The 25,910-nt window shown below is 36.6% G+C and overlaps 1 protein-coding gene across 2 annotated transcripts; it reads right to left on the reverse strand.

Annotated features, from left to right (window-relative positions):
* Nucleotides 1-5,349: 5,349 nt before the first annotated feature.
* Nucleotides 5,350-25,703, reverse strand: golga7bb (golgin A7 family, member Bb). 2 transcript variants are annotated; one of them, XM_017464654.3, is made up of 5 exons: nucleotides 25,307-25,703; nucleotides 19,372-19,497; nucleotides 17,628-17,780; nucleotides 14,997-15,098; nucleotides 5,350-13,724 (listed from the first exon to the last, which is right to left on the reverse strand). In XM_017464654.3, the coding sequence occupies exons 1-5, from the start codon at nucleotides 25,316-25,318 to the stop codon at nucleotides 13,641-13,643; spliced, it is 477 nt and encodes a 158-aa protein (XP_017320143.1). In that variant the 5' UTR covers nucleotides 25,319-25,703; the 3' UTR covers nucleotides 5,350-13,640. The 2 variants fall into 2 exon arrangements, with proteins under 2 accessions (XP_017320143.1, XP_017320144.1); XM_017464655.3 differs by lacking the exon at nucleotides 25,307-25,703 and adding an exon at nucleotides 24,627-24,719.
* Nucleotides 25,704-25,910: the final 207 nt, after the last annotated feature.

Consider the following 25,910-nt stretch of genomic DNA (forward strand, 5'->3'; position numbering starts at 1 on the left):
TGTAAAACTGCACATTACAAGCACAAGCATCTCAGGGGTGTTCAAGTAAACTTTGTGAAGGTCCAATTATATAAAATTCCTTTCTCACAAAGGTCTGGATAAGTGACTAACATATCTGAATGGTGATGACCGTTCCCATTTAACACTTAACCATTAATGATTAGTTTGGACAGTTGAGACAAGTGGTTATGTTTTGTTTTGCATGGTGCTTGACATGATCACTTTTGATTAACACCATGGACACATTTGTTTTGAACTTGAAGCAGACAACACAATAGACACTTCTGCATCTATTCATCTAAACATTCTGTTGTTATCCTTAGCGTTTCTGGAGCAAGCCATGTTGTTACTTCTCTAATCAGAACAGAGAAGGTAAATGAAACTGCAGTGAAAAAAATCTGTGAAAGTCTGTGAAAATTCATCCCTACACATACGTTTTTGTAATTTGGGCACAGAAATCCACAACAGAGGATATGCTACAGAAGCTGTGCTGCTTCATGTTAAAAAAATAAACAAAAATAAAAAAATATTCACAGAATAGGTCATACGTTGATCAGTTCTGCTACATTATGTATCTGAGTGTACACTTAAACACTTTGCCAGGTCTGCATGCTGATGGTGGTTCACCAGTAAAGCACAGTTTATATATAGTCAGTATACTAAAAAACAAAAAAATAAAAATACGCCAATAGCAACAGGTCTGAGGCTATTAATCCTGATCATTGAATCATTGCAGTTTGTTATCCGCAAATCACTTAATAATATACTGTATATTCACTTTCATCCCTTTTCTTTTTATATTTATTTACGAGATAATGTAAAGTACAAAGATTATGACACTGAAGATGACGATGATGATGATGATGAAAGACACTGTGAAGATACTGGATTACAATTTTAGGTTTGTACATTTAGAACACTGAGCACTGTGTGGAAATATTTGCCAGATTTAACATTTTTCAAGTTAGACAATTTTACCTGAATCACTAATACAATGAGTTAGACTACACTACACTAGACTAGATTAGATTAGATTAGATGGTCCCTCTCAATGCATATGTTTTTGTTTAGATAGAAATACTTAGTTAAAAATATGTACTATTAGCATGTTAATATAATTTCCAGTGCTATATTATGAAGCATGTTTCTTACACATATAACAGTGTCAGATGGTGGTTTAATGATTTATTCAGCAGGTCCAAAATGAAAATAAAAACAACATGACCATGGTGCAAGTAACATAATTATATCTGTATTCACAGCATTCCTTAAATGCATTTTATTACCAGAATTCATTTTATATCATCTTTATATCATTTTAAATTGTGAGCTATATCCTTTTTCTCTACTCTAGCCAATGACAGCTCTAGCATGATATATGACTTTGGGCAGCGATAGCCTGGTAGTTCTCCAGAAGTGGCTCATGGTATGTGGTGACGGGTAAAAAAAATTATTTCCTGCTTCACGTTTTGTGGTTTAGCGTTAGGAATCAAATATGGCAAAGGCATCAGCAAAAGCATCCAGCATTTCAATATGCTGTGTAAACGCAGAGTAATTGCTATATATGTACTAATTAGAAAATAATGCATTTAAAAAATAAATAAATAAATACTTCAGTACATGTAAAAGTTCCCTAGAGATGAAAAAATACAACAGGAAAAATTTATTTTTTATATATATAAAATATATATATTTTTTAAAAATCTATTAAGCAAACATTGTTACGAGATATGCAAAAAAAAAAAATGTACTGATTAAGTCTCAGTGGAGTGATTATAGTCATTATCTTGAAAATGAAATGTTGAGGTCAGTGTGTGGAATAAAATGCTTCCAATGATGAGGGCAGTTCAGGTTTTTAAGGTGCAAGTGAATGGAGAAAGCAGGCGCATATGCGCCCTGGAGAGAACAGCAGAGAAAGCAGACGCCTAAATACATCGAGAGTGTTTGTGTCTTTCGTTTGTACTGAATAAAGATCTGTCTTTGCAGAATGAGCTGTTACTGACGGTTTCTCCTGTATAATAAAATTTTAAATATTTTTATGGCTTTTTGTGAAGAGTTATTGGGAACAGTGATCCATAACATGCCTGTGTCTCCAACAATGCCAAGTGTTGGCACACATGTAGGAATGTTGAAAGTCATACAGATCTGTGTGTCAGGGAAATTTATGACTTATAATTGGAGAATTGTGAGTGTGTAGATAGAGTGTGTGTGTGAGAAGCCAGATTAGTAAAGAATGGAGGGGGTGTGGGAAGAGAGGAAAGCTGAGCAGACTTTGCCTGCCATGATGTGAGGTCAGTGTCTGTTTGTTGTCTTTGAATGCAACATCAGATTCCTAAGGCTAGGTCAGGCCCTTTGATGGGGAGGCACATTTTGGAGGCTGAAGAACGTGGGGTGCTGCTCTGGGCCATAAGCCATGTCTCCCATGGTTCAGAGCAAGCGGAACATACTGCTCACACTACTGACATACCTGTTTACCCAGGTGCTGTCCTCTGGCCATTGCTGGGCGATTGGCCAGAGAGGTAAACGAGAGACATGGGGTCCAAGTATTAAACTGAAAGATGCATAACCTTTTTATTTATTTATTTATTTCTTTTTTTAAAGCACATAGTGAATCATGACATGTCATTCAGAGCAAAAATAGCTGTATGGTTCTTTTCAAATATTAAATGTATACCACAATCTGTTCCTTTTCAAGTGAGCTAGCCAGGGATAATGTGTCATTTTAGCTTTCATGATTAACTATTCCCAAATGTTTGATTTGGTTGGGATAAAGATATGTAAAGATCAAGAAGTGACAAATCTGTTATAATATTCACGCATAGAAAAGTATAGTGTACACAGACAGTGTGCTGGAAAATGAGGCATAGTCTAGTGAATGATATTGGTCCTGACTGGATGGATGAATCATAAACTGGGAGGTATGTATTTCAGTACATGCAATGGATGCATATAGATAAAAATAATAATAATAATAAAATAAATAAATAAAAAGAACATTTAAAAATCTATTAACACTGTAACATTATTACAGAATATCCAAAATGCAATGATTGTCTCAATGAAGTGAAATGAAGACTTTATCTTGAAAATGAAATGTTATTTTCAAGATAAGAAGAGGTCAGTCTTGTGGAATGAGGGGCTTCCTGGGAGGAGGGCAGTTCAGGGTCGTGAGGTGAAGGAAAACCTCTTTCCTGAAGACAGCAACCAAGAAGCGAACCAAATGTTCAACCAGTATGGATTTCTGTGCTGTGTGATATTTTGAGTTTGAAATTAATTTGGTCGATTAAAATTAAATCCACTTTAAAGTTAGACCTCTTTCAATGGCAGTGCAGACAGATTGTTTTTCAGCATTCTGGCTACCATGTTTGCATGCTGATATTTTAGTTAGTCATTAGTTAGAAATAATTGTCAATACAATCTACAATGAAAGCACAGGCAAGTTAAGGCTACAGTGGGATATACACCCATTGAATAAAAAGTAATAATGATTTTCAGTTATATTAGTCAAGCTTGTCATTGAAATTAACATAAACAATGAAGGATGGTTTAGCAATAACTCAAAGACTATGGTTTGTGTGGTGGGTTTTTTCCACAGTGTGTGGTCCACTGATTATTTTGGGATTTGGAAGAATTTGTTAGAGGTTATGAAAGGTTCAAGCTTTTTCTCAGATACTTCATCTTTGTTATGAATATCAGCACTAAATGTCTCTAACAACAATGCTTACTGCCATAGTCCTGTGTACAGATTTCTATAGGCACAACAAAACCTGTGTCAGTATTTGAAGCTAAACAGTTCTTGCCAAAGACAACATGATAGGCCTTCTGGGAAAAGAGAATTTTGTGGAGTGTCCAACAGAAAAATTATAATAATAAAGGGCGTAGGTGTCTGCAAACTTGTTAATGATAGCTGTAAGAGAAAATTAGTGTTTAAGCAATTTGATTATGGCTGTTGTTAAAAAATTAGAAGCTTTAACCTTTTTTTCTACTAATGTGTTCACTTGGCAACCAGGAAACAAATTAACTCCCAAGACATCAGCCTGAAAATTAAAACTCAGTTGCAAATGGGTATTTCAGTAGGACAATGATCCTAAGCATATCCCTAAAGTTGTAATAAACTGCCTTATAAGCCACAAATTAAAACTACTGGAATGGCAATCACAAAGCCCTGACCAGTGGATCCCTTAGAAAATTTTTGGACTGAACTGAAAAAGTCTGTTTGAGCAAGGAGGCCCACAAACCTTATGCCAGTTCAGTCAGGAGGAATGGACAAAATTTCTGGCAAAGTATTGCGAGAAGCTTGTGGAAGGCTTTTGCAAGAGTCTGAAGCTTGATCAATTAAAAGGCAATGCCACCAAATATGTACAAAGTGTATGTAAACAAAGACAAATGGAAATCAATCTGTCTTATTTTGGATTACCTCTTATGGAAATAAAGTAAAATGTATAGTAACATGAAATGTGTGGCATGGTGAAAAATTTAGTATGTATATGTAAACCTTTGGCCTTAACTGTAAATGTACTGCCATGAATTCTTTCAACCTTCTTTAATGTTAGTTTAATCAAGAATTAATAAAATCACTGTAATTTTTTTAATGATCAGAGCTGTTCTACTGTTACAGCAGAAAAATGTTATTCTTTAGTTATGAGGTAGTTGATTGCCCAATGATTCCTCACAGGAATATTTAAACATGAATCTATGTTCTTGCAACATTATTTATTCCACTAGACTGTCAGCATCTTTTGTCTCACAATTGTTTTCCTTGTTTGACACACATTGTAGAACATCTAGTCTTGCATCAGTTCCTTTCATTTTCACACTCTGTCCCTTAGTGAGCACAGCTATCATGTGTTACAAAATGTTTTGTCATGATGCAGAGAAGCTGAATCCTGATACGTCTACCAAATATTGAGGGTGGAAGATAGATCTGCTAGGTTTTTTTTTTTATTACACATGGTTAAATATTTGGGTAGTTTGATATTAGATATCTGGAAAGCTACAAAGAGATACTTTAGTTTGTATGTTTGCTTAAAAAAGGCCTGGTTGTTAAAATCCCTTTGTCATCCATTAACATGGGAAATACCAAAGGACTTTCAACACAGAAAAGACAGATGGCCGTTGACCTGCACATATCAGATAATGGATATAAAATTACACAAGCAGTAAAAATACGCACAATTAAAAATAAGCACAATTAGGACCAAAACAAAAAGCTTCACATGTCAGAAACTGTTGGTAAGTAATTGGACCCATAAGTACACTGTCTCCACACACACAGTGAGGAGAAGGTGAAGGAGGGAAAGGATCACAATGATCACAGTTTTAGAACTGCACACTTTGATTCTTGTGGCCGCTAATTTTAAAAATCAACTGTTCAAACATTGCAAGAAGGAAGCCTTTCAAGAAAAAGCCCTTCCTGATAGCATGTTGCAGAATGCAGTGCCTAAACTTCACCAAGAGTCAGTCGAGGTGGCATCATGTCTCATGGTGAAACCAAAATAAAACATTTTGGTCATGCAAATAATCAGCATTTTTGGAGATGAAAGGGCATTGCATGCAAGGAAAAGTACCTGTAAAATATAGTTATGGATCATTGGTGCTTCAGGCTCTTGTAAAGATTGACGGCATCATGAATTATGCTAAATACCAGGATATTTCAGCACAAACTTGGTTGCTTTTGTCAGGAGATTCATATTTGGCCGATTCATATTCATATATATATATATATATATATACACACATATACACATATTTGTTCATTTTCATTAAAAGGTACCAATAATTTCAGAGGGTACTGTATCTGTTGTATAAGTTTACCCAGAATGATGTGTATTTCAACATGGGAGAGAAACAGGCTCAATCATGTATGAATATATATATAATTACAAAACAACAAAACAGTTAAATAAACACAATCACTGATCTGCAATTACCATCCCAGTCTCCTTATTGGCACTCTACTAAAAACCTGGGGTCTAAATTAAAGAGGGAAGTCCAAAAACTAAGAATATAAAGCAGCTTGAAATCTTCTGCATGGAGGGGTGGACCAAGATCCCTCTACAAGTGTATCCTACCAACATTACAAACAGAGACCTAGTGCCGTTATTTTCTCCAGGGCAGGTGTAACAAATTATTCATTATTAGATAGTGCCAATAAATTAAATAGAAATAACTGAATTGAATATATTGAAATAATCTGAAATTATTGGTACGTTTTAATGAAAATAAGCAAATTATATATTTTCATTTTCATTAAAAGGTACCAATAATTTCAGAGGGTACTGTACCTGTTGTATAAGTTTACCCAGAATGATGTGTATTTCAATGTAGGAGGGAAACAGGCTCAATCATGTATAAAAGAGAGCCTTTTCTCAGTTAGAACAGAGCCACTGTTGTGTGATGGAGCAGTAAAAACACTGGAAGCTCTTGTCAGATGTCCTAAGTTCCAGTAGTGACCTTTTGCTACAGGTGCGTTGTTCCTATTAGAGAACTCAAATATGTTTCTTTAGGGTCACATGACCCCAGGAGACTTATCTCTACACAGTTTATGAGAGGGCTCTGACTGATGAGTTGCTTTGTATTTTTCACTTTCTTTCATTCTGACATCAAGGGCAACATAACTCTCTGTCTTAAATATTTAGAGCAAGTCTGTGCATAAAAAGTGTCCTTCCCCCCACGATTTAATCTCCATGGTAATGTCAAATCACTTTAGTTCTTCTTGCCATTGCAAACCCATTTGAGGTTTTCCTCCAATCACACTATAGCCAGGTGAACGTCTTCTGAGGCAATGTTCTAGATGAAAACTGCTAAAATGTCATTATTCTGCAGAATAAATAGCACCTACTAATGCCAAAATCATAGACGTAACCTTCAATCCCTGGCATGGAGTATGTAACTGTCACATCAAGGACAATATCATTTCCTCTGAAAAGGAAATATATCGCTTCCTCCCTCCCCAATAACTGTGCTTAATGTCAGGGAGAAGAGATAGATTATATTTTTGGGGTTGGCTTGATTTTGACCTGAGGCACCTTGCCTATAGTGTGAAATTGTCCCTCATTACGTACTGCACAGAGCAAAATTGTGTATAAGATGTGTATAAGCTACTTTCTCTTGCTATTCTAGGCATGACAATAACGAACAGGAATCAGTTAGAAATACTAGAAATCAAAAACCATTTAAACACTTTTTTTCCGTTGAAATTTAATTAAAGTTAACAACAAACAATAATCAACAATCAAAGTTTGTGAAAAATATGCTTATGTTTTTACGAGTAGCACTGTAAGACTCAAATACAAGACCTGACTCGAGTCCTACTCATGCTCATAAAGACATAAGCATTCCAGTCTTGGACTAAGACCAGACTCAAGACATTTTCTGTATTGACTTGTCTTGGAATTACTGGCATTTGTACCTGGACTTGTCTCTGTGTTGTCCATTGGTCTTAATAAATATTGTCTTAGTTTCGATCAACAGTTTGTAAAAGTAATTTGTGTGTTGTCTTTTCTTTCTGCATGCACAAAGTTTATCAAGAAGCAATTCCTTCTTCTAGGAAGTATAGCCTAATCATTTGCAAGTTGCATGAATTAAGCCAACTAACTAAATTCCAACTAAGTAAATGCTTAGTCTCAAAAAAGGATTGGATGGTTTTCTGTCTCAATCTTGACTCTCATTTTCTTAGTTTTAATCTCGACTTGGCCTTAGCCACCTTAAGACTCAGTCTTAACTCGTTCTTAACTTGGACTCAGGTTTTGACTACACCCCAATTTATAAGTATGTCTTTTTGCTACCACCTCCTATGAATTCTGTAAATCATTATATATAAACGTATAATGTGTAAACATACAGTCCCCATGAAACCGTTTGTTTTTGCTGTAGACTGAAAAATTTTGGGTTTGAGATCAAAAGATCAATATGAGAAGAGTTTAGAATTTCAGCTTTTATTTTCTGGTATTTATATGTAGATGTGTTAAACGGCATAGAACATAACACATTTTGCATCAGACCACCCAGTTTTTAAGCGAGGAAGAATATTGAAATATGTGAATGACAGGTGTTTCTTGTTACCCAGGTGTGTCCTGTTAAATTGATTGTTTAAACAATAAATAGCTCTGAGAATCTACTCATGTTTTTTCTTCAGTTTCACCTGTGAAGACTGCATTTGTTAAAATGTATGAGCCAACATGAAGATTAGACAGCTGTCTATGAGGAAAAAACATGCCATTTTGAAGCAACATTTTGATGTTGATGAGGGAAAATCAATCAGGTGTATTGCACAAGCATTGGGCATAGCTAATACAACATTTTGCAATGTCCTGAAAAAGAAAGAAACCACTGGTCTACTGAGCAACAGACACTGAATTGGTCAGCAAAGGAAAACAACACCACTTGATGACAGAAACATTGTGAGAGTGGTGAAGAAAAACCCAAAAACAACGGTCAGTGAAATCATCCAGAATGTGCAAAGGGCAGGGGTGAAGGTATCACAATCCACTGTTTGAAGAAGACTTCAAGAGCTGAAATATAGATGCCATACCACAAGATTCAAACCACTCATCAGTAGTAAAATTGGAAAGCCAGATTGGAATTGGCAAAAAAAAAAAAAAGTACAGAGATGATCCACAGAAGTTCTGGAACAAAGTTTTATGGACTGATGAGAACAAGATTAACCTCTACCAAGTGATAGAAAAAAGAAAGGATCTGTTCATGATCCAAAATATACAAGCTCATCTGTGAAACATAGTGGAGGTAGTGTCATAGCTTGGGCTGGCATGGCTGCTTCTGGAACAGGCACACAAATCATTATTGATGATGTAACTCATGATGGTAGCAGCAGAATTAATTCAGAAGTTTACAGGAAAAGTGGAATGTTTTAGACTGGCCCAATCAATCACCTTAACCCAATTGAGCATGTATTTTATCTCCTGAAGGGGAGACTGAAGGGAGAAACCCCCACAAAAACAACTGAATGAGGCTCTGGTAAAAGCCTGGAAAACCATCACATAAGTAGAAACAAACAATTTGGTAATGTCACTGAGTCACAGGCTTGACGCAGTTATTGCACGCAAGGGATATGCAATCAAATGTTAAGGGTTATTTTGTTTAATTTACTTCAAGATTTATCTGCTCCTATATTTTTGCTCTCCTAAAAATTGGGTGGTCTGATACAAAGGTTCTATAGTAGTGCTTGAAAGTTTGTGAACCCTTTAGAATTGTCTGTATATCTGCATAAATATGACCTAAAACATCAGATGTTCACACAAGTCTTACTTGCAGTTATTGCTGCACAAGGGGGTCACACCAGATACTGACAGCAAAGGTTCACATACTTTTGCCACTCACAGATATAATATTTGATCATTTTCTTCAATAAATACATGACCAAGTATAATATATTTGTTTAGCTGGGTTGTATTTGTCTACTTTTAGGAATTGTATGGAAATCTGATGATGCTTTAGGTCATATTTATGCAGAAATATAGAAAATTCTAAAGGTTTCACACACTTTCAAGCACAACTGTATGTTTTTTTAACACATATAGCTGTAAATAACAGAAAATAAAAGTTGAAATCCTAAACTCTTATTCTAAACTCTTGTCTCATATCCATCTTTTGATCACAAACCCAAATGTTTTGGAGGAGACTGTAATATCCTATAATATCTGGCAAAAACCTGTATAAATGCTAATAGGTACATGCATAAAATTTCATATAGCATATGTATGTGACTTGTCAGGCTATATAACACATTATAGTAGTATCAATCCATAAAGCCATTGCAAATATTAAAGCCATAAAGCCATGCATTATGTAATGTGATATTATGAAGTCATATTTACATATACATATGTACTTTATCATGTTATTTTTCACTGAAAGACAATGTCAGTAATATTGCAGGCATTCACTCTGTATTAAAAAATCAAAAATAATTTTGTATTTCCATCAGATATTAAGATTTTAAGACTCCTTTTACAATAGAAAAACTGAAAAGAACAATATATTGCTACTCCAGAAATTGGATTTCTCTTATTATATATATATAAAAAATAGCAAGTAAACATTACTAATAAAATCCTTGTTCAGTAAACATGCAAAAAATACAATGCCCTCCAATTTATCTTTTTGACACCCACAATGAAACTTTGTTTAATTGTATTCACATATTTAATTTTTTTTTAAACCACTAAATATTTTTTAAGTAGTAAAATTTTTCCTGAAACACTGGTCTCAAAATTTGTACCTTTACAATTCATATTTTTTCAAATATTTTATGCCTTTGAGAGAATAACTGAGTCTCTTTGCTTAACGTCTAATAAGACAGAAGACACTTGTAGAGTGATCATTGTCCACTACTTCACTAAGAACATTTTATTGTCATTTATATTATTAGGTTTGTGTAGGTGAACTTCACTCTTCACAGGTTTTCAGTAAACTTTAATTTCAGAATCTGAGCTGGACCTTAGTCCGAACCTCCTGGCAGATTCAATCATGTTTTGGGTTAAAATTATTCAGGTATTTAGTGTTCTTTGGGCCCTTTCCCCCCCTCCTTAACCATCCTGCTTACTGTGTGTGGAGGCAGGGTACTCATGGATTCAATTCCTGCCAAATTTCTTGTTCTGTATAACTTTTTGTTATACCAATAAATGTACTTAATGTATTTTAAAACGTTTAGATATTTTTATAGGCATTACCTTATTTGTGCAGGTCAATAACTGTCTATCTCTTGTGTGCTGAAATTCCTTTGAGTTTTCCCATGGTAAAGGAAGACAAAGGGGTTTTACATATGTGCAACCTCAGATTATATCCCAGAGAAACACAGAAACACAAGGCAACAGCAGAGTTCCTGGAGACTGCGAATGAAAAATAACAGACTGACAATTTATTTGCGTTTATTCCTTAAGGGTGTAAATAAATCTGGCACATATATTTTTGAGAGTCCACCATTATTTTAAAAAAGTAGTTCTAATTTGATTTTCTTGTTAGGACAAAAATAAATAAGTTTCCCTATTATTTGAGTGAAAAACTATAATTAATTTGTGTAATATTCAATTTATACAAACTTATGTTGTGAAAGGTGCCAAAAATTCAGGAGGACACTGTATATACAAACACACCCATGATTATACTCTCACTTTACACATGTATACACAAAATTAAATTCTCTAGATCAAGCGCAGGGAAGACCTATTCTTAACTATAGGACAACACAGTTTTCACTTGGCCATTGAAATTACTACTAGTCCAACAGAAGGTATCTCATGCATCTATAGTGCAAGTCATGTATTTACAGCCAGCTCTCTGGCTACCAGTTGCTCAGCACCAGGTTGGGTATCTCCATAGTGATGAAACATGAAAGCAGCAGGCACAGAAGGGTTCACACTAGAGCTCTAGTCATCTAATGGCAAGCTCTGAAATGAGCACCATGAAGTCTTGGGTTTAAAAAAAAGGCAAGACACAATAGGGAAGGAATATGGAGTGGGCTTTTGGGCTTTAGGGCATCCAGGTGAGAAACAGAAAGCAATATAGAAATGATCAACAAATATGTGATATGTGAAGAAACCCATACTTAATGTCCTGAGATAAAAATGATTACATCATGATTTTTTATGTATAACTCCATCAAGGTGGCTTTATGTGCAGCTCACTTAAAGCACGTGTATATTTCACAACTGTAGTTTTCAGTCTGAACTTGGCCCTGGGAGATAATGCTACATTTGGAGCAAAAGAGGGATAATTAGACTTTCCAACAAGAGGAGGAGCCACATTGTACATTCCTTTGTTAATTCACCTTCAGTAACCATTTTTTCCTGGCCAGTGCATGGCAGGATACACCCTGGAAGGCCAGTCAATTGCAAGGCATCACACACGTCCGTTCATTAACACACAAGGGGAATTTATCACAGCCAGTCCACCTACTTGCATGCTTTTGGGAAGGGGGATTAAACTGGAGAACCTGGAAGAAAGCTGAATGGACATGCACAAAAACTCCACACTTCCAGTAACTTGAGCTCAGGATTGAATGAGGGACCCTGGATCTCTGAGACGTCAATGCTACCTGTTGCGCCACCAGTTGTAAACACACATTTTGGACTAACTGAACATATAACACACATATTACAGTGCCTTAAAAGAAATGGTTTAACCAACAACGAAATTTAACGCAGGAAATATGTGATAATTTTAATTAGCATTATAACTTCGGGTCTGGACTGGTAATGCTAAATTGCCCTTTGTGTGAATGTGTGTGCAAGGTGCCTTGCAAGGGACCCATTCAGAGAGTGACCTCACCTCGTACCAAGTCTTCCCAGTATAGAACTCCAGATTCACTGCAACCCTGATTAGGATTATATGGTTACTGAGGATGAATGAATGACTGAACAAATGAATGAAAGAAAATCAGGTTACATTCCATTCATGTAGGAATTCTGATTCCCAATGTATCCATATGCTTTTTAAAAATAATAATAAATGTGGGTGATCTATACACCAAAATTGAGAATTCTCTGATGCAAAGTTCAGTTACATTTGGCTTATCAGCTTCTCTTTTGAATATGATCTGAGTAAACAAATAAATATGACAAATCCCCTATACCATGTCTGGCTTCTGGTTAATCTGATTTTTTTTGTGTGTTCACAGAGCCCAATTCAACTAAATAACAAATGCACTCATATCTTACCCATTCTGACTCTTTGATGTATAAGATGTATAAATCAAAATGCCTTCATGATGGTTTTCAGGTTTAAGTTGCTGAGTATGCATAAAGACATACATAAGATACTATGCGATGTTCAGCCTGGAGCTATCATTAGTGCAAAACTGACCAACACAGAAACATTACACATGAGTCAGCTGTTCTTTTAGGAGCTCATATTAAGCAGCTGCTGATTCAACTTCCCCTGAATTTTATCAGCTAAATGTAGCTTATCTGATGTGCAAGCATACACACACACACATTCATCAACCACAGCTCCATGGACAAGAAAAAAATTGCTAGTAGCTTTCATCTCATGGAGACAAAAGGTCCTCGATGGGCTAAAGCTCGCTTGCATACCCAATGAGTTGAGACGCGTGAGAACTTGATCCGCCTGGGCTCGCTGCCCACACCACAGAACAGCAAACCACTGAGCCACAGGTGAATGGCAGAGTTGGCCAAGTGAACAGAAGCCTCAAGCACTGCACAAGATCAGCAACGGCAGTGAACTGTGGCAGCGCCTCTTAAAGAAGACCAGACAGGAGAATGCGGAGAGCTTGGCCATCATCCAGCACTCAACCCAGTTGCCAAATGCATAACAATGTCCAACTGACAGGAATAGAGAGAAATGTAGCAGGTACATTTAAAGAAGTATTTTGCCTATAATATATAAATAGACTCCTGTTCTCTATTTCATCATTTGTGGGACATAGTGTATGGAGTTCATGTGTGTTGCTAATGGAAAGACAGAAGACGATGAAAGGATGGGAGTGAGGGAGGGTTTGTGTGCATACTGTGTGAATTATGTGATAGCAAAGAGAGAGAAGGAGGAATAAGTGGCTTTGACATTCTCTTAATTCAGAATCTGGTGCTCTCATGTTTCAACATGCGGATCTTGGCAATCCCTTTGGCCCCTCGGTACCCGTACCCCTGGTGCTGCTCCTCCAGTCACCGAGCACTGCTGCCAGATGCGGAGCTGCCACTGGAACTGGAGCTGGTGGAGCTACGATCCTCAAAGACAGAGATTTCTATCTGAACCATCACAGTCAACGGTTATAACAGCACATACAGAATTCTTTGAACAGTCCCAAATGCTGAATGCACATGATATGCAATAACATTCTTTTAATCATTTGCATTACTCTGGGTGATTAATATGTGTTATGGAGAGATTTATTATTGACGCATTTCACTCATTGCCTAAATGACTGAATATAAATAAGAAATATAGCACAACAGAGTATGCTGTTATAGGAAAAGAATCCAAGCAGGGTTAGTGTGATGTGGCCCAACACAGTTTTATTCTACCTATACAACCATTTTTGCGAGTTGCTTTCGATTATATTTATTAGCAACATGTCGTGTTTTAACCAATTATAATCACACTTAATGTCATGGAACGTCTGCAATACCAGCTATTGCAATCATTTACAGTCACTATTAGTATCATTTACAGTCACTCTCTGTTTGAGGTTTCAAAGCCCTGTGATGAGTTGTTGGTGGTCAGTGTGGAAAGACATACTCCAGACAGTAGGAATTGTGGATAGACACAGTGACACTGCCAGGCATGCTTGATTGTCCATTTGAGATACTGTCATATCCTAATACAAAATCACCCGTTACAAAGAACAGGTTCAAGATGACCACTAGATCTAGAACACTAGATTAGAGAACTGTACCTGGAGACATGTGACCAAAACCTAAGCTACATTAGTAGGAAGACTCTGGTTTGCACATCACATTGTAAAGTAATAGTAGTAGCAGTAGTAGCAGTAGTAGACCTTTGATCTGATTCAGATAAAGGCAGACCTAGTTTAATTTTTCATTTGCTGATTGTCCAACTAAATAGGGGTATAATATTTGAATAATTGCATAAATGTTTAACATTTAATTAATTTGTTCACGTCTTCTGTTTGGAGTACTACTGTCTCAGCACAAAACTCAACATGCCTCAAAGGCATCTGAGCCTGGATGACTACCAAAGACTGCTTATTTAATTCAATCAAGAGCCACTGGGTAATCATGTGATCTAAAGGTCTTGGAGATTTGCATTGCATATCATCAGGAGTTTCAGGTATTCATTATACCACGGCTAGACTCCTGTAACTCTCTCTGCTTCCCCTATCAGCTTACACTGCTAAAATATTGCTGAGGATTCAAAATGTAACAGCATGTCTGGTCTTCAATCAACCAAATGTACATATTACATCCTTTTCATCTCAGTCCACTGGCTCACAGAAGCTGCATGCATAAAATTCAAGTCTTTGATCCCGTCTTTGAGATAGACATCTATATAAAGGATACCACTCTCATGCCCCTCTCAATAGGGTCAGTGATAAGAAGTCCTCGGGGTGCATAGATGTTCTCATTCTGCTCCTGAATATACATGGAGATCTTTTTTAAGACCTGCATAGTGACAGAGAAAATGGAAGGACATGATAAATGAGTTGACTAAATCACACAATAGAGATCATTTAGAGGAAAATATCCCCCTGGAAGATGTGAGGCTTTCAGCCTGATATGGTTTCCATGGAGCTCTGGAGCGATAAAACATTTATGATCCACACATGCACTACATACTCCTATATGTACTCCTTTTTTCACTTCATCACATAATCAATTATAATCCTATCAAGGAGTGTGACAATAGTTATAGCTCTGGTAAAAATGCCAGTTTATAACTTTTAGGAGTTATTTTTAGCCATATTTCCAAGAAGAACTGTATGTATTTTTTGTACATTTAGCACTATTTTAAACATCACTAAAGCCTAAAAAGGGCTTGGGTTAATGTCTGTGGGGAGTTTTGCATGTTCTCCTTGTGTTTGTACACATTTTTCTTTGAGTTCTCTGGTTTCCACTCACTGTCCAGAAACATGCAGGTAGGCAGATTGGCTATGCTAACTTACCCACAGGCGTGAAAAGTGTGTATTGTGCCCTGAAATAAACTGGCATTTATGAGGAGCTGCCTTCTATATAAACCATGTGAACTTGAACTTTGTTGTGAAGTGTTTATTTTGTGTAGTTGGTGTTTGCCTGGGAATTGTCTGTGCCTCTTGCCTAGTGCTCTTGTTTTGATGTAACTTCTGATGATTGATATTTTGTCCTGCCTTATGGCCTTGAACCATGATAAGCTCCGGATCCATCCTGACGAGGATAAAGTGAAGATGAATGAATGAATGATGAATATAGCCTAATGAGGGCTTGAAAACTTTATCTAAAAAATTTGATTTTGCAAATAAATATTGCATCAGTAGCCTGCCTGTTGCTTTCCCTCTGAGATGAAACTATGTGCCTTTTCACACTACATAATCAGCTGTGAAAGGAAGCAAGGTGCTTCTGTGAATGTGCAGAGCAAAGACATTATAAACTGATCTAATGAGTTTAATGAGCATGAACTGATATCAGCTAGATTAAAGGATTTGCCATATGCAAATGAATCTGTCAACTACAGATTCTTACAGAGCATGGTGATGTACATCTGAGCTTCGTCTAAAGCCTCCAACCAAAAGAATTAATGTCATCCGATTCTTTGGTTATAATTACCTATATATATATATATATATATATATATATATATATATATATATATATATATATATATATATATATATATATATATGTATGTATATATGTATATGTATATGTATATGTATATGTATATGTATGTATAAATGGCCAACTCCGTGAGATTCTTGTAACTTTTATAAAGCTCCTATGTCAAATAATTTTCTGTGTGAAAAGTCTACTGTTTTGAAATACACCATAGTATTTTTTAGCCAGTATGTTTGTTAGACTTTTTAAAAAACATCTCATGCAGTTGAAAAAAACATTCTACAGAAAATTGCTTTTTAAATCTTATTATTTACTTTTTAAAATATTTAAGTCCTACTTGAAATGAGATCTGATCAATTTTCTCATATATTTCTGCTTCTGCTGTTCTGATGTTTGTTTCAAATAAAGAATATTTTTTTTTGCCAGTATAAAATGAGACATTATGCTTTACTCATGTGTCTCTGGAAACTCGATCAAATGAAATGCTTATGTTAATCTTCCTCTATCCTCTTATTAAGTTTTGAAGTTTAGGAGAAAGAATTCAGACATCTGTGATCTGTAATTAATACAATATTGCAAGTGATCTTAAGCATCGTTGATCTTTTATACATTAAAATGACTCATTCTTTTTCTTAGTTCCTTGGCATGGACCCAATTGTTTGTCTTTGATGAGGAAAATGCTTATCAGGGTAGCTTTGGGCATACGTGCCATCCTTCCAAGTCTATTCATGTGTGGCCTTCTGTCAGCTGAGGCAGCAGACAAGAATATTCTTCCTGGGTGGCAGTTTATCATAGTTTATTTCTAAAGTGGGTTTGTTAAACAATGTTCTGCACAGGTTAATGAGATTCAACTGATGTGAAAATCAGAACAAACATAAACAAGACTGCTTCTGATAGTTCTAAGCAAGAAAGAAGAGATAAAAGAAACAGGATAAAAAAGACCCTGGGCTTGTAGGAACATTGTGTTTATTTCATTTCTATTTCATGTGAAGGTTAATTAGGTGCCTTTTAGAATCGGCCATGGCACAGAACTCAGAAATTCAGGTGCAGTCACTGACAAACAGGTGCAAGCACTTCTGTATGGAGTCACAATGTGAACATGTAGGTAAATGGATGCATTTGTAAGCATGGCGGATCTGAGTACATCAAACATCAGAAGATCTTTTGACGTGCATTCATAAACAATTTCCGTCTGTTCCTTTGAATAGTTGTTTGGTCACACTTGAATGAGGTAGCACGTCAAAACTGAAAACAAAATCATTGCAAGTTCTGGATGACTGCGGTTTCTCTTTCATCAAAGCTGGCTATGTGTAAGGACTTGAGCATAAAGATGGTAACTGCTGATTGTGGAGTAAATGGGTTAAAGGAAGAACATGTCAATACCTTCTCATATCGTGTCTCCATGCAGAGGAATATAATGTAAGCTGACACACAGGCCAAGCAGCCCTCCAGGTAAGACTGACCGCTGATCTTCTCTGCCTCTGCGTAGTAGCTATTGAGAGTCTTCACAGTGTCCTCAAACAGCGTCCGCTCAATCTACAAAAACATCAAGTCCATGCAATAAACAAATAACTAACTAACCAACTAACCAACTAACTAAATAAATAAATAAATACTCACTGGCACAACCTCTTGAGCATGCTGGTAAATTTACAAATGTCTGCTGATTTCATATATACTAAAATGGTCATCAAAAAAAACAAAACTGTACACCCATTTCTGCAATAATTTTTGTTCACACAAACTGGTATCTATAACTCTTCCCAAGCAGTGCTTTTGTGCACTTCTGTCTGTGTGCGGAATATTTATCATCTTTGTCATATTTTATGAATACTTCAGTGATTTTACTCCAGTGTCGACATGTGTAAAAGTCATCTAGCTTGTAAATATCATTAATCTTTGCTTTAGTTGCTACAGTTGAGATACCATTAGACATTTAAAAGACAAGTATCCTCCCTTGAAGGCATCAAGTTTCTCATATAAATATAGAGAGTGTGATACACTAACCACTTACTAGTATTTCTGAAAGATTTGTCTTCACATTTCTCTCACTGCCTAAAATGTATGGGAGGCACAAATCTGCAGAGTATATAGTAAATTAACAGTCTAGCATAATGGGTGATTTCATGATTGGGGTACTACGTAGCCCGTGTAAATAAACTCATCTTCATTATTATTTTCAAACCATTCATATAACCTTTCAAAAAAAGGTGTTAACTATCTAATTTTTACAGTGTTGTCTGCATTTTGGTCTTGTAACCGGGTTGATTAATACCAACTGGTTAAGATGTTGGACTACTGATCAGAAAGTCATGAGTTCATATCCCAGCACTGCCAAGCTGCCACTGCTGCACCCTTGAACAAGGCCCCAAACCCTCAACTGCTCAATTGTATAAATAAAATAAATGTTAGTGGGTGTCTGCCAAATGCCAAGAATGTAAATCAATGTGCATTGTTCATAACCTATAGTGGATGACTCATGGAAAAGTTTCAAGGATAAGACATTAAATGGATACGCAAATATTAATTTGTAATAGAAGTATTTTAATAATTTAAATTTTACAATTATTTCAATTCAATTTATTTGTATAGCACTTATAACAATGGAAATAGTCAAAAAGCAGCTTTACAGTAATATATACACTCAGGATATACATTTTAAATTTATCCCTAAAGAGCAAGCCAGAGGTGATGGTGGCAAAGAAAAACTCCTCAAGATGATGAGGATTTGTGCACTGGATCGTGCAATCGTAACTAATTCCCTTATATAACTGTGTACAATATAGTCAAAAAGTGCACTTGTGTAACCAGGCATGATGTCTATTTTGTTGAAGTTATCAACAGTTCACTGATGGACACTTATTTCAAGAAAGATATCGTGGGCTCAGACTGGCAAAATTGCAGTTTTAAAAGTGCTTTTTAATTTAAAAAAAAAAAAACAAAACAAAAACATTTTAAGTTCTTGTATCTAGCAATGCATGTGGGTTGCTGAAGAATAATTTTACTTATGTTTAAAAAGTGTTTTTTAAAATTTACCTTTATTTTACTTGCATATTTGTATATATTTGACACAAATGGCACCTCAATCATGTAATCACGCTTATAGTTACCTCTATGATCTACCCACCCTGCTGTTGAGTTCTGCTGGAAGTTTGGTGAGGAACTTGCAAACGGTGCCCTCGCTGTAGTCCCTCTGAATGAACACCTTGCTGACTAGTGAGGCACTATGCCTCAGATCCTGAAGGTTTTGGAGCTACAACATACAATAAAATACACATTTATTACACACAAATTATAAATCATGATTCATATCTCTGGAATTTTTACATTTGCACAAGGAAGAATTATAAATGCTTTCACTTGGAGTGTTTATTGCAATTCACAATAGTTTTAGGGGTTTCTGAGGGAAATCAGAGCATTAATCAATTTTCATAACGGAGAGCCTAAAACACTCACTGAATTATAGACCTACAGTGTGTATTAAAAGCTGCTTGGATAAAGCATACGCACCACGTATATACTGTAGGTGTGGGGAGATAAATTATTTTTGTGTCCATTTACCAGAACACAATATTTACCTTTTCCTCCTTCTAGAAAGAACAGGATGTAGCAGAAACCTAATATTTTGGCATTGAATTTTTCTAACAGCAGTGGCTGCAGGCAGATTTGAATAATTCCATAAATTAGGTAACTGTCTGGACTTTAAGTCTACAGTGTCTCATTCCCAACAGTGAGCATCTCACGCTGTGCATATTATAGTATTCAACTGTACTAAAGAATGGAGAGAGAGAAAAAAACAACTAATGTGATGTAACTAGTGTATCTGGTGCTCTGGTTCTGATATATTAAAAAGACTTATTATCATTGACTTTCAAACTTGAATTTGGTATTTTCTTGATCAAAATTGTTCCATATTCATTGTTAAAATATAAAACAAAGTTGCAGAGCATCATATGCTCAACTTATGATGATGGTGATGAGAACCAATTTAAGCTACACATAAGTTCTTAGTTGCAGTTTTAGTACTACAAGTGAAATGAGCTCAATGGCTTGCTAAAGCCCAGCTATAAAATCTCTACACAGCCCTACGGAAATTTTATGAAATAGTTTAATGAGTCAACTGAGAGCTTGCCAAAATGAATTCTTCCATTAGGCCAGGATTCTCTCCATGTAATGTCTGTAGTCCAAATCAACTTAATGGATCATATAAAGAAATGATTTTTTAATAGTTGCCCAAATCAGATTAAACACACACTCAGCCATAAAACAAAAATTTATTTTCTAAAGACATGAAGTCATAAGAATAATTCTTGTACAGACAGTGGAGCAGCTTGTCTGTAGATAATGTTTACTTATTCTATATGCCAACCCTGAATAATACTATTACAAATTAGATATTGAATCATTATTTATAGTTTCTCCTTGAGGCTGAAATTTGAAACACTGGTCAAAAGTCAAAACTTGTGACAAACAAGTGGTTCTGCAGGTTAGATGGCTTTGAGAGGCTGGTGTTTAAATGGACTGGCTATAAGGGTGCTTACAGACCACCCATTCACGAAACATTCAGCATCAAATAACAGACTGGCAATTTGAGTTCATGTTGAAGCCAGTTGAGGGTAAAATGGCACTAACATTACATTCTTCACTTAGATCTACTGCTGCCATCGCTCTTTGGGATTTACACTCAGTAATGGTAAATCCACAGAAGCCTCAGAACGGCCAACTCAGTACTGTTCTGTTAAAACGCTGGAAGGCACAAATGTTGGTCATGGACATTACAAATATAGAAGGGAATCTCTGTAGAGGAACAGAGTAGAGGGATCAAAAGTAGTAGTGAGCAACCGGGCCACTGACTGAATTTAAACAGGGCCGACTGATGCTACATATTGTAGCATTGACGCACGGTTTGGTGTTTACTTTCTGGTTGGTTCCCCAGCTGTCAGTGGGCAGGAGTAAATGTTGATGTTAATTAGTTCATCCCCCTCCTGATGTATCTGTTAGTGGTTGGTTTTTACACATGATTATGCGTCATTTTGTGCTGCGTGCGTTTCTATGACTTCTCCCCTTCGCATCACTGCAGTTAGTAGATCTAGCTCTAGAAATTGTTAGAATTTATCAGTGCATGAAGGTTTGTTAATAAAAGCACTATGCATAGAAAGAATATGCCTCAGAGTTGTGGGTTCTCACTTGAGCAGCCATTATAAGCCATTCTATGAAAACCATACAAAGTTGCACCCCTTAAGCTGAGTTTACAATTTTGTAGCCTTTTAGACAGTTTTGCTTTCACTCACGATTTTTTAAAATCGTGGCTACAGTACATCATGAATTATGCAGTGTGAGATGTTAAACTATATCTGATAAATGCATTTCAGCATTGTTTCCGTGGTCAGCACAATTTTACGGCATGTCAGAAAACTTAATCAGATGCATGTAGCATCAGAAACCTTGTTAACACTGACAGTTAAAGTCTGTTTGTGACATTGCTGTCATCCGTGGTAATGTTGCTTGGTAACCGTATTCACATGTTGTAGACTTGTCTCTTGTGTTAATTGAACAGTGGCAGCAGGTGTATATATATTATGTAGCTCACCATTTTCTTTCAGTGCATTCAACTGTAAAAAATCAGTACTGCACATTTATCACCATTTTCAGACTAAGGTGACTTTTTGCACAATGTGAGCACCTGTGTTGTGAGGTTTGATAATGATAATGAGACTTTATTGATCACAGCACAGTAAAACTCCTTTCTTTGCATGGCCCAGCATGCCAATTGGGGTCAGCCATGATATGGCACCCCTGGAGCAGTGAGAGGGTTAAGGGTTGCTCAAGGATCCAACAGTGGCACCTGGGACTTGAACCCCCGACCTTCAGAGCCTCAACCGCTTCACTACCACTGCCTCCTATTTCATACAGTGTGAACACCTTTCTGATGCAATGGAGTGAAACAGTTTGATGCCTAAATGACAAGTCATGTATCGTGCCATTCATCAGGTGCAAGAATCTTTTCCACTACTAGATACACATATTTGTGCATGTTTGCGTCGGCTCCTTTAAAATGTAACTATTGAGTAGCCTTCATTAGTCTTTTTATTTCCACTGAATAAACTTAATCAAACAATTATTGCTCATGAAGCTAATTCAAAGTAGGCAAAATTCCCCACATGCAGAGTAATGTATCCTCACAGTACAGCCTAACGAATTCAGTAATCATGCAGCGGTTATAGTGCTCTCTGACTCTGTACCATAACAGTGGAGGAAAATCTAGAACAACTTCTTTTTACTAATATAAAATGAATTAACTGATGATGCAGAAGGATCCCAAAAACATGGACAGCAGTCTATCAAGAAGAGATTTTATAAATGAAATGATAAAGAAGTACACAGAACCTTGAATTAGAAACAACTTAGTGCATTTCGCAGCGAATGCAAGATTAACCAGTGGACCAAAGGAGGAAACATTTGGTGCATATAAATGATGCACTGAAATATGCATGATAACGATGCGGTGCACTGCAGAATGTGAGACATAAAGGCATCGTTGGCATGAACATAATGTAGGACAACAAGATCATAACAAGCCTAAAGCCAGAGTGTGACAGTATTGTTTATGACAGTTGAGCATTTTTCTGACAAATGTCCACTTGCTTTGAGTTAAGAATGTATTTGAAGGCATGAATGCACACTTGGAGGCATGAATGTTCAATCATTCATCTTCACTAACTGCTTTATTCTGGTCAGGGTTGTGGTGGATCTGGAGCCTATTCCTGGAATACTGGGCGTGAGACAGGGAATAGGGTGCCAATCCATTGCAGGGCACCATGCACACACTCATTCACACCTTGAGGCAATTTAGCTTCCAGCATGTTTTGGGAGGTGGAAGGAAACCAGAGCACCTTTAGGAAACCTGTGCATAGATATGGAGAACATGCAAACTCTGCATAAAACCTGAGCTCTGGATTAAATCAGGGATCCTGTGAGGTGGCAGTGCTACCCACTATGCCACCATGCTGCCCTGCACACATTCTTAAATGCTTTGAATTTTGGCATAAAGCTAGATATACTGGAATCTGAGAAATGAACATATAGATAGGCTGCATGGTGGTGCACTGGGTAACCTTGCCACCTCATAATTCGATCCTGAGCTTGTTATTGTCTGCACGGAATTTCACAGTTTCTCCCTGTGTTTGCTTCGGTTTCCTTCTGGTTATCTGGTTATCTCCCACTCTCCAAAAATATGCAAGTGACACCAGTCCTCCAATGGACTGGTGTCACATCTGGGTTGAATTCTCCTGCCTTGGGCCCACCTGAAAAGGATAAAGTGGTTACAGAAGATGAATGAATGAATACATGATTGAATGAATGAACATAAAAATAAGTATGTGGACGTATAATCAGTAATCAGCAAAATCTCAAGCTGGAATGTACACTACATGGCCAAATGTTTGTGGAGACATGATCCTCACACCTATATGTTGGCCCTCTTCATGTTTTTGCCAAAAAAGTTAGAAACACATAATTGTATAGGATGTCTTTGTATGTTGCAATATTTAGATTTCCCTCCACTGGAACTAAGTGGCCAAAAAACATGTTCCAACATGACAATGCCCCTGTGCAAAAAGCGAGTACTATGAAAACAAGGCTTGCCAAGGGTAGAGCAGAAGATCTTGTGTGGACTGCACAGAGCCCTGAAAACTTTTATGCACCATATCTCAGAACAGCTTGTCTCTAAGACAGAACCTTATAAATCTAAAGACAACTTAATGATATGTTAGAATGGGGATTTAATTATCAGACACTTGTTTCATACTAAATATGGTGGAGGTGTGTTGCTATCAAATTCATACAGATGCCTAAACATTATCACTTTGTTGCTTGATGATAACATGAGTAAAAACAGGTACTCAATAACATCTACAGGGTGTCCCAAAAGTCTCCATATATATGGGACTATGTTTGCCAGCACCACTACGGTTGTGCCTTCGTCAGTGGATGTTTGTGGACGTCCACTTCTTGGTTTTGAATTTGTTAATAATTTGGCAACAGTGTTGTGTGTGATGTGCTTGCCATGTTTCATCACACTCAATAATGTTTTCAATACGTTCTTCTTTTGTCATTCTTAAAGCTATCTGAAAAATTTTATATATGTCTTATATAAAATATGACATTTTGCTAAAAAGTGTTAATTTCCCCTATGTATGGAGACTCTTTGGACAACCAGGCACAAGATTTAGATGAACAGAATTTAAATTTCCATGCATGCTAGTGGTTGCTTATTTAATTATTTTATGCTTTCTGTATTGATTTTGTTTACAGGATATTTGTGACTTTCTCGTCCTGTATACATTTCATATACTCGCAGAAGGTTATATTAAACATCAGCACCATGACATCATGATCAGCGCTTCAGACAGGTCTCCCAGCGGTGCTTCCGGTCATGTGATTAAAGTCAAGACAATAACAGGTGCGCTCTGTCTAAAAACTAAAGTGGAGTATGATAGAATGAGTATAACTTCCTGGTGAATACATACATACATACATACATACATACATACATACATACATACATACATAAATGACTAGAAACTCTATTGCTGTTTGGATGTTAGAGACTAAACACACACGCAATGAAACCGCTGTCCACAGTGCTGACAGTTAAACCTAAATAGTTCCTCAACCTTAGCCATGGAGAATGTTTAAACTAAAATAACTGCGGACAATTTTAACGTCCAACTTTATTTTAATTCATATATATTGTATAAAATATATATATAAAGTGGGTGCAGCTTATTCACGGCTGCACTCGCCGTTCCGTTAAATCACGTCAGCCCTGTCTGTTCAACATGATAAACTGTGCTGTTTATAATACATTCCAGCACGTACCTGCAACTTACTGCTATAAAGACCTGCCCTCTTTCAGCTTCACAGAAAATAATGAACAGAAAACGTTTCTCCTCAACCGTTAAGGTTTATCACGTACATAAGAATACCAAAAGAAGCGAAGCATACAAGTGTAGCGTGTGTGTGTGTGTGTATGTGTGTGTGTGTGATAAACAGCATCTTACCTCTGTCGCCATGTTGCCATGAAAAAGAGTCAGTGCTGCTCGACTCGCGTGAGGATCAGCTGAGGATTGAGTCAGTCGCGCGCGCAGGGTTAAATCAAGACGGTGCGCGCGCACACGCGTGTAGTTAGTGTCAGGCAAGGAAGGATAATTACAACGTTTATTTTTGGTCCTCAAGGTAATATATAGGGACTGTATATACCAGTCCCTGCAGGATAACTGGTAGAAAAGACACAAGGCTACAAAGCACAGTATATACAGTAAAAATCCCCATAGTTCTTCTTCTTCCTTCTCTTCTTCTTCTTCTTCTTCTTCTTCTTCTTCTTCTTCTTCTTCTTCTTCTTCATCCTCTTCTTCCTCTTCTTCTCCTTCTATCCTTTTTCTTCTTATTTTCCTTCTTCCCTTTCTTCCCCCTCTTCTTCTTCTTCTTCTTCTTCTTCTTCTTCTTCTTCTTCTTCTTCTTCTTATTCTTCTACTTCCTCTTGTTCTCCTTCTTCTTCCTCCTCTTCTTATTTTTCTTCAGCTTTTTCTTCTGCTTCTTCTTCTTCTTCTTCTTCTTCGTCTTCTTCTTCTTCTTCTTCTTATTCTTCTACTTCCTCTTGTTCTC

This window comes from Ictalurus punctatus, chromosome 3 (genome assembly GCF_001660625.3).
Source record: "Ictalurus punctatus breed USDA103 chromosome 3, Coco_2.0, whole genome shotgun sequence".
Taxonomy (NCBI): Eukaryota; Metazoa; Chordata; class Actinopteri; order Siluriformes; family Ictaluridae; genus Ictalurus; species Ictalurus punctatus.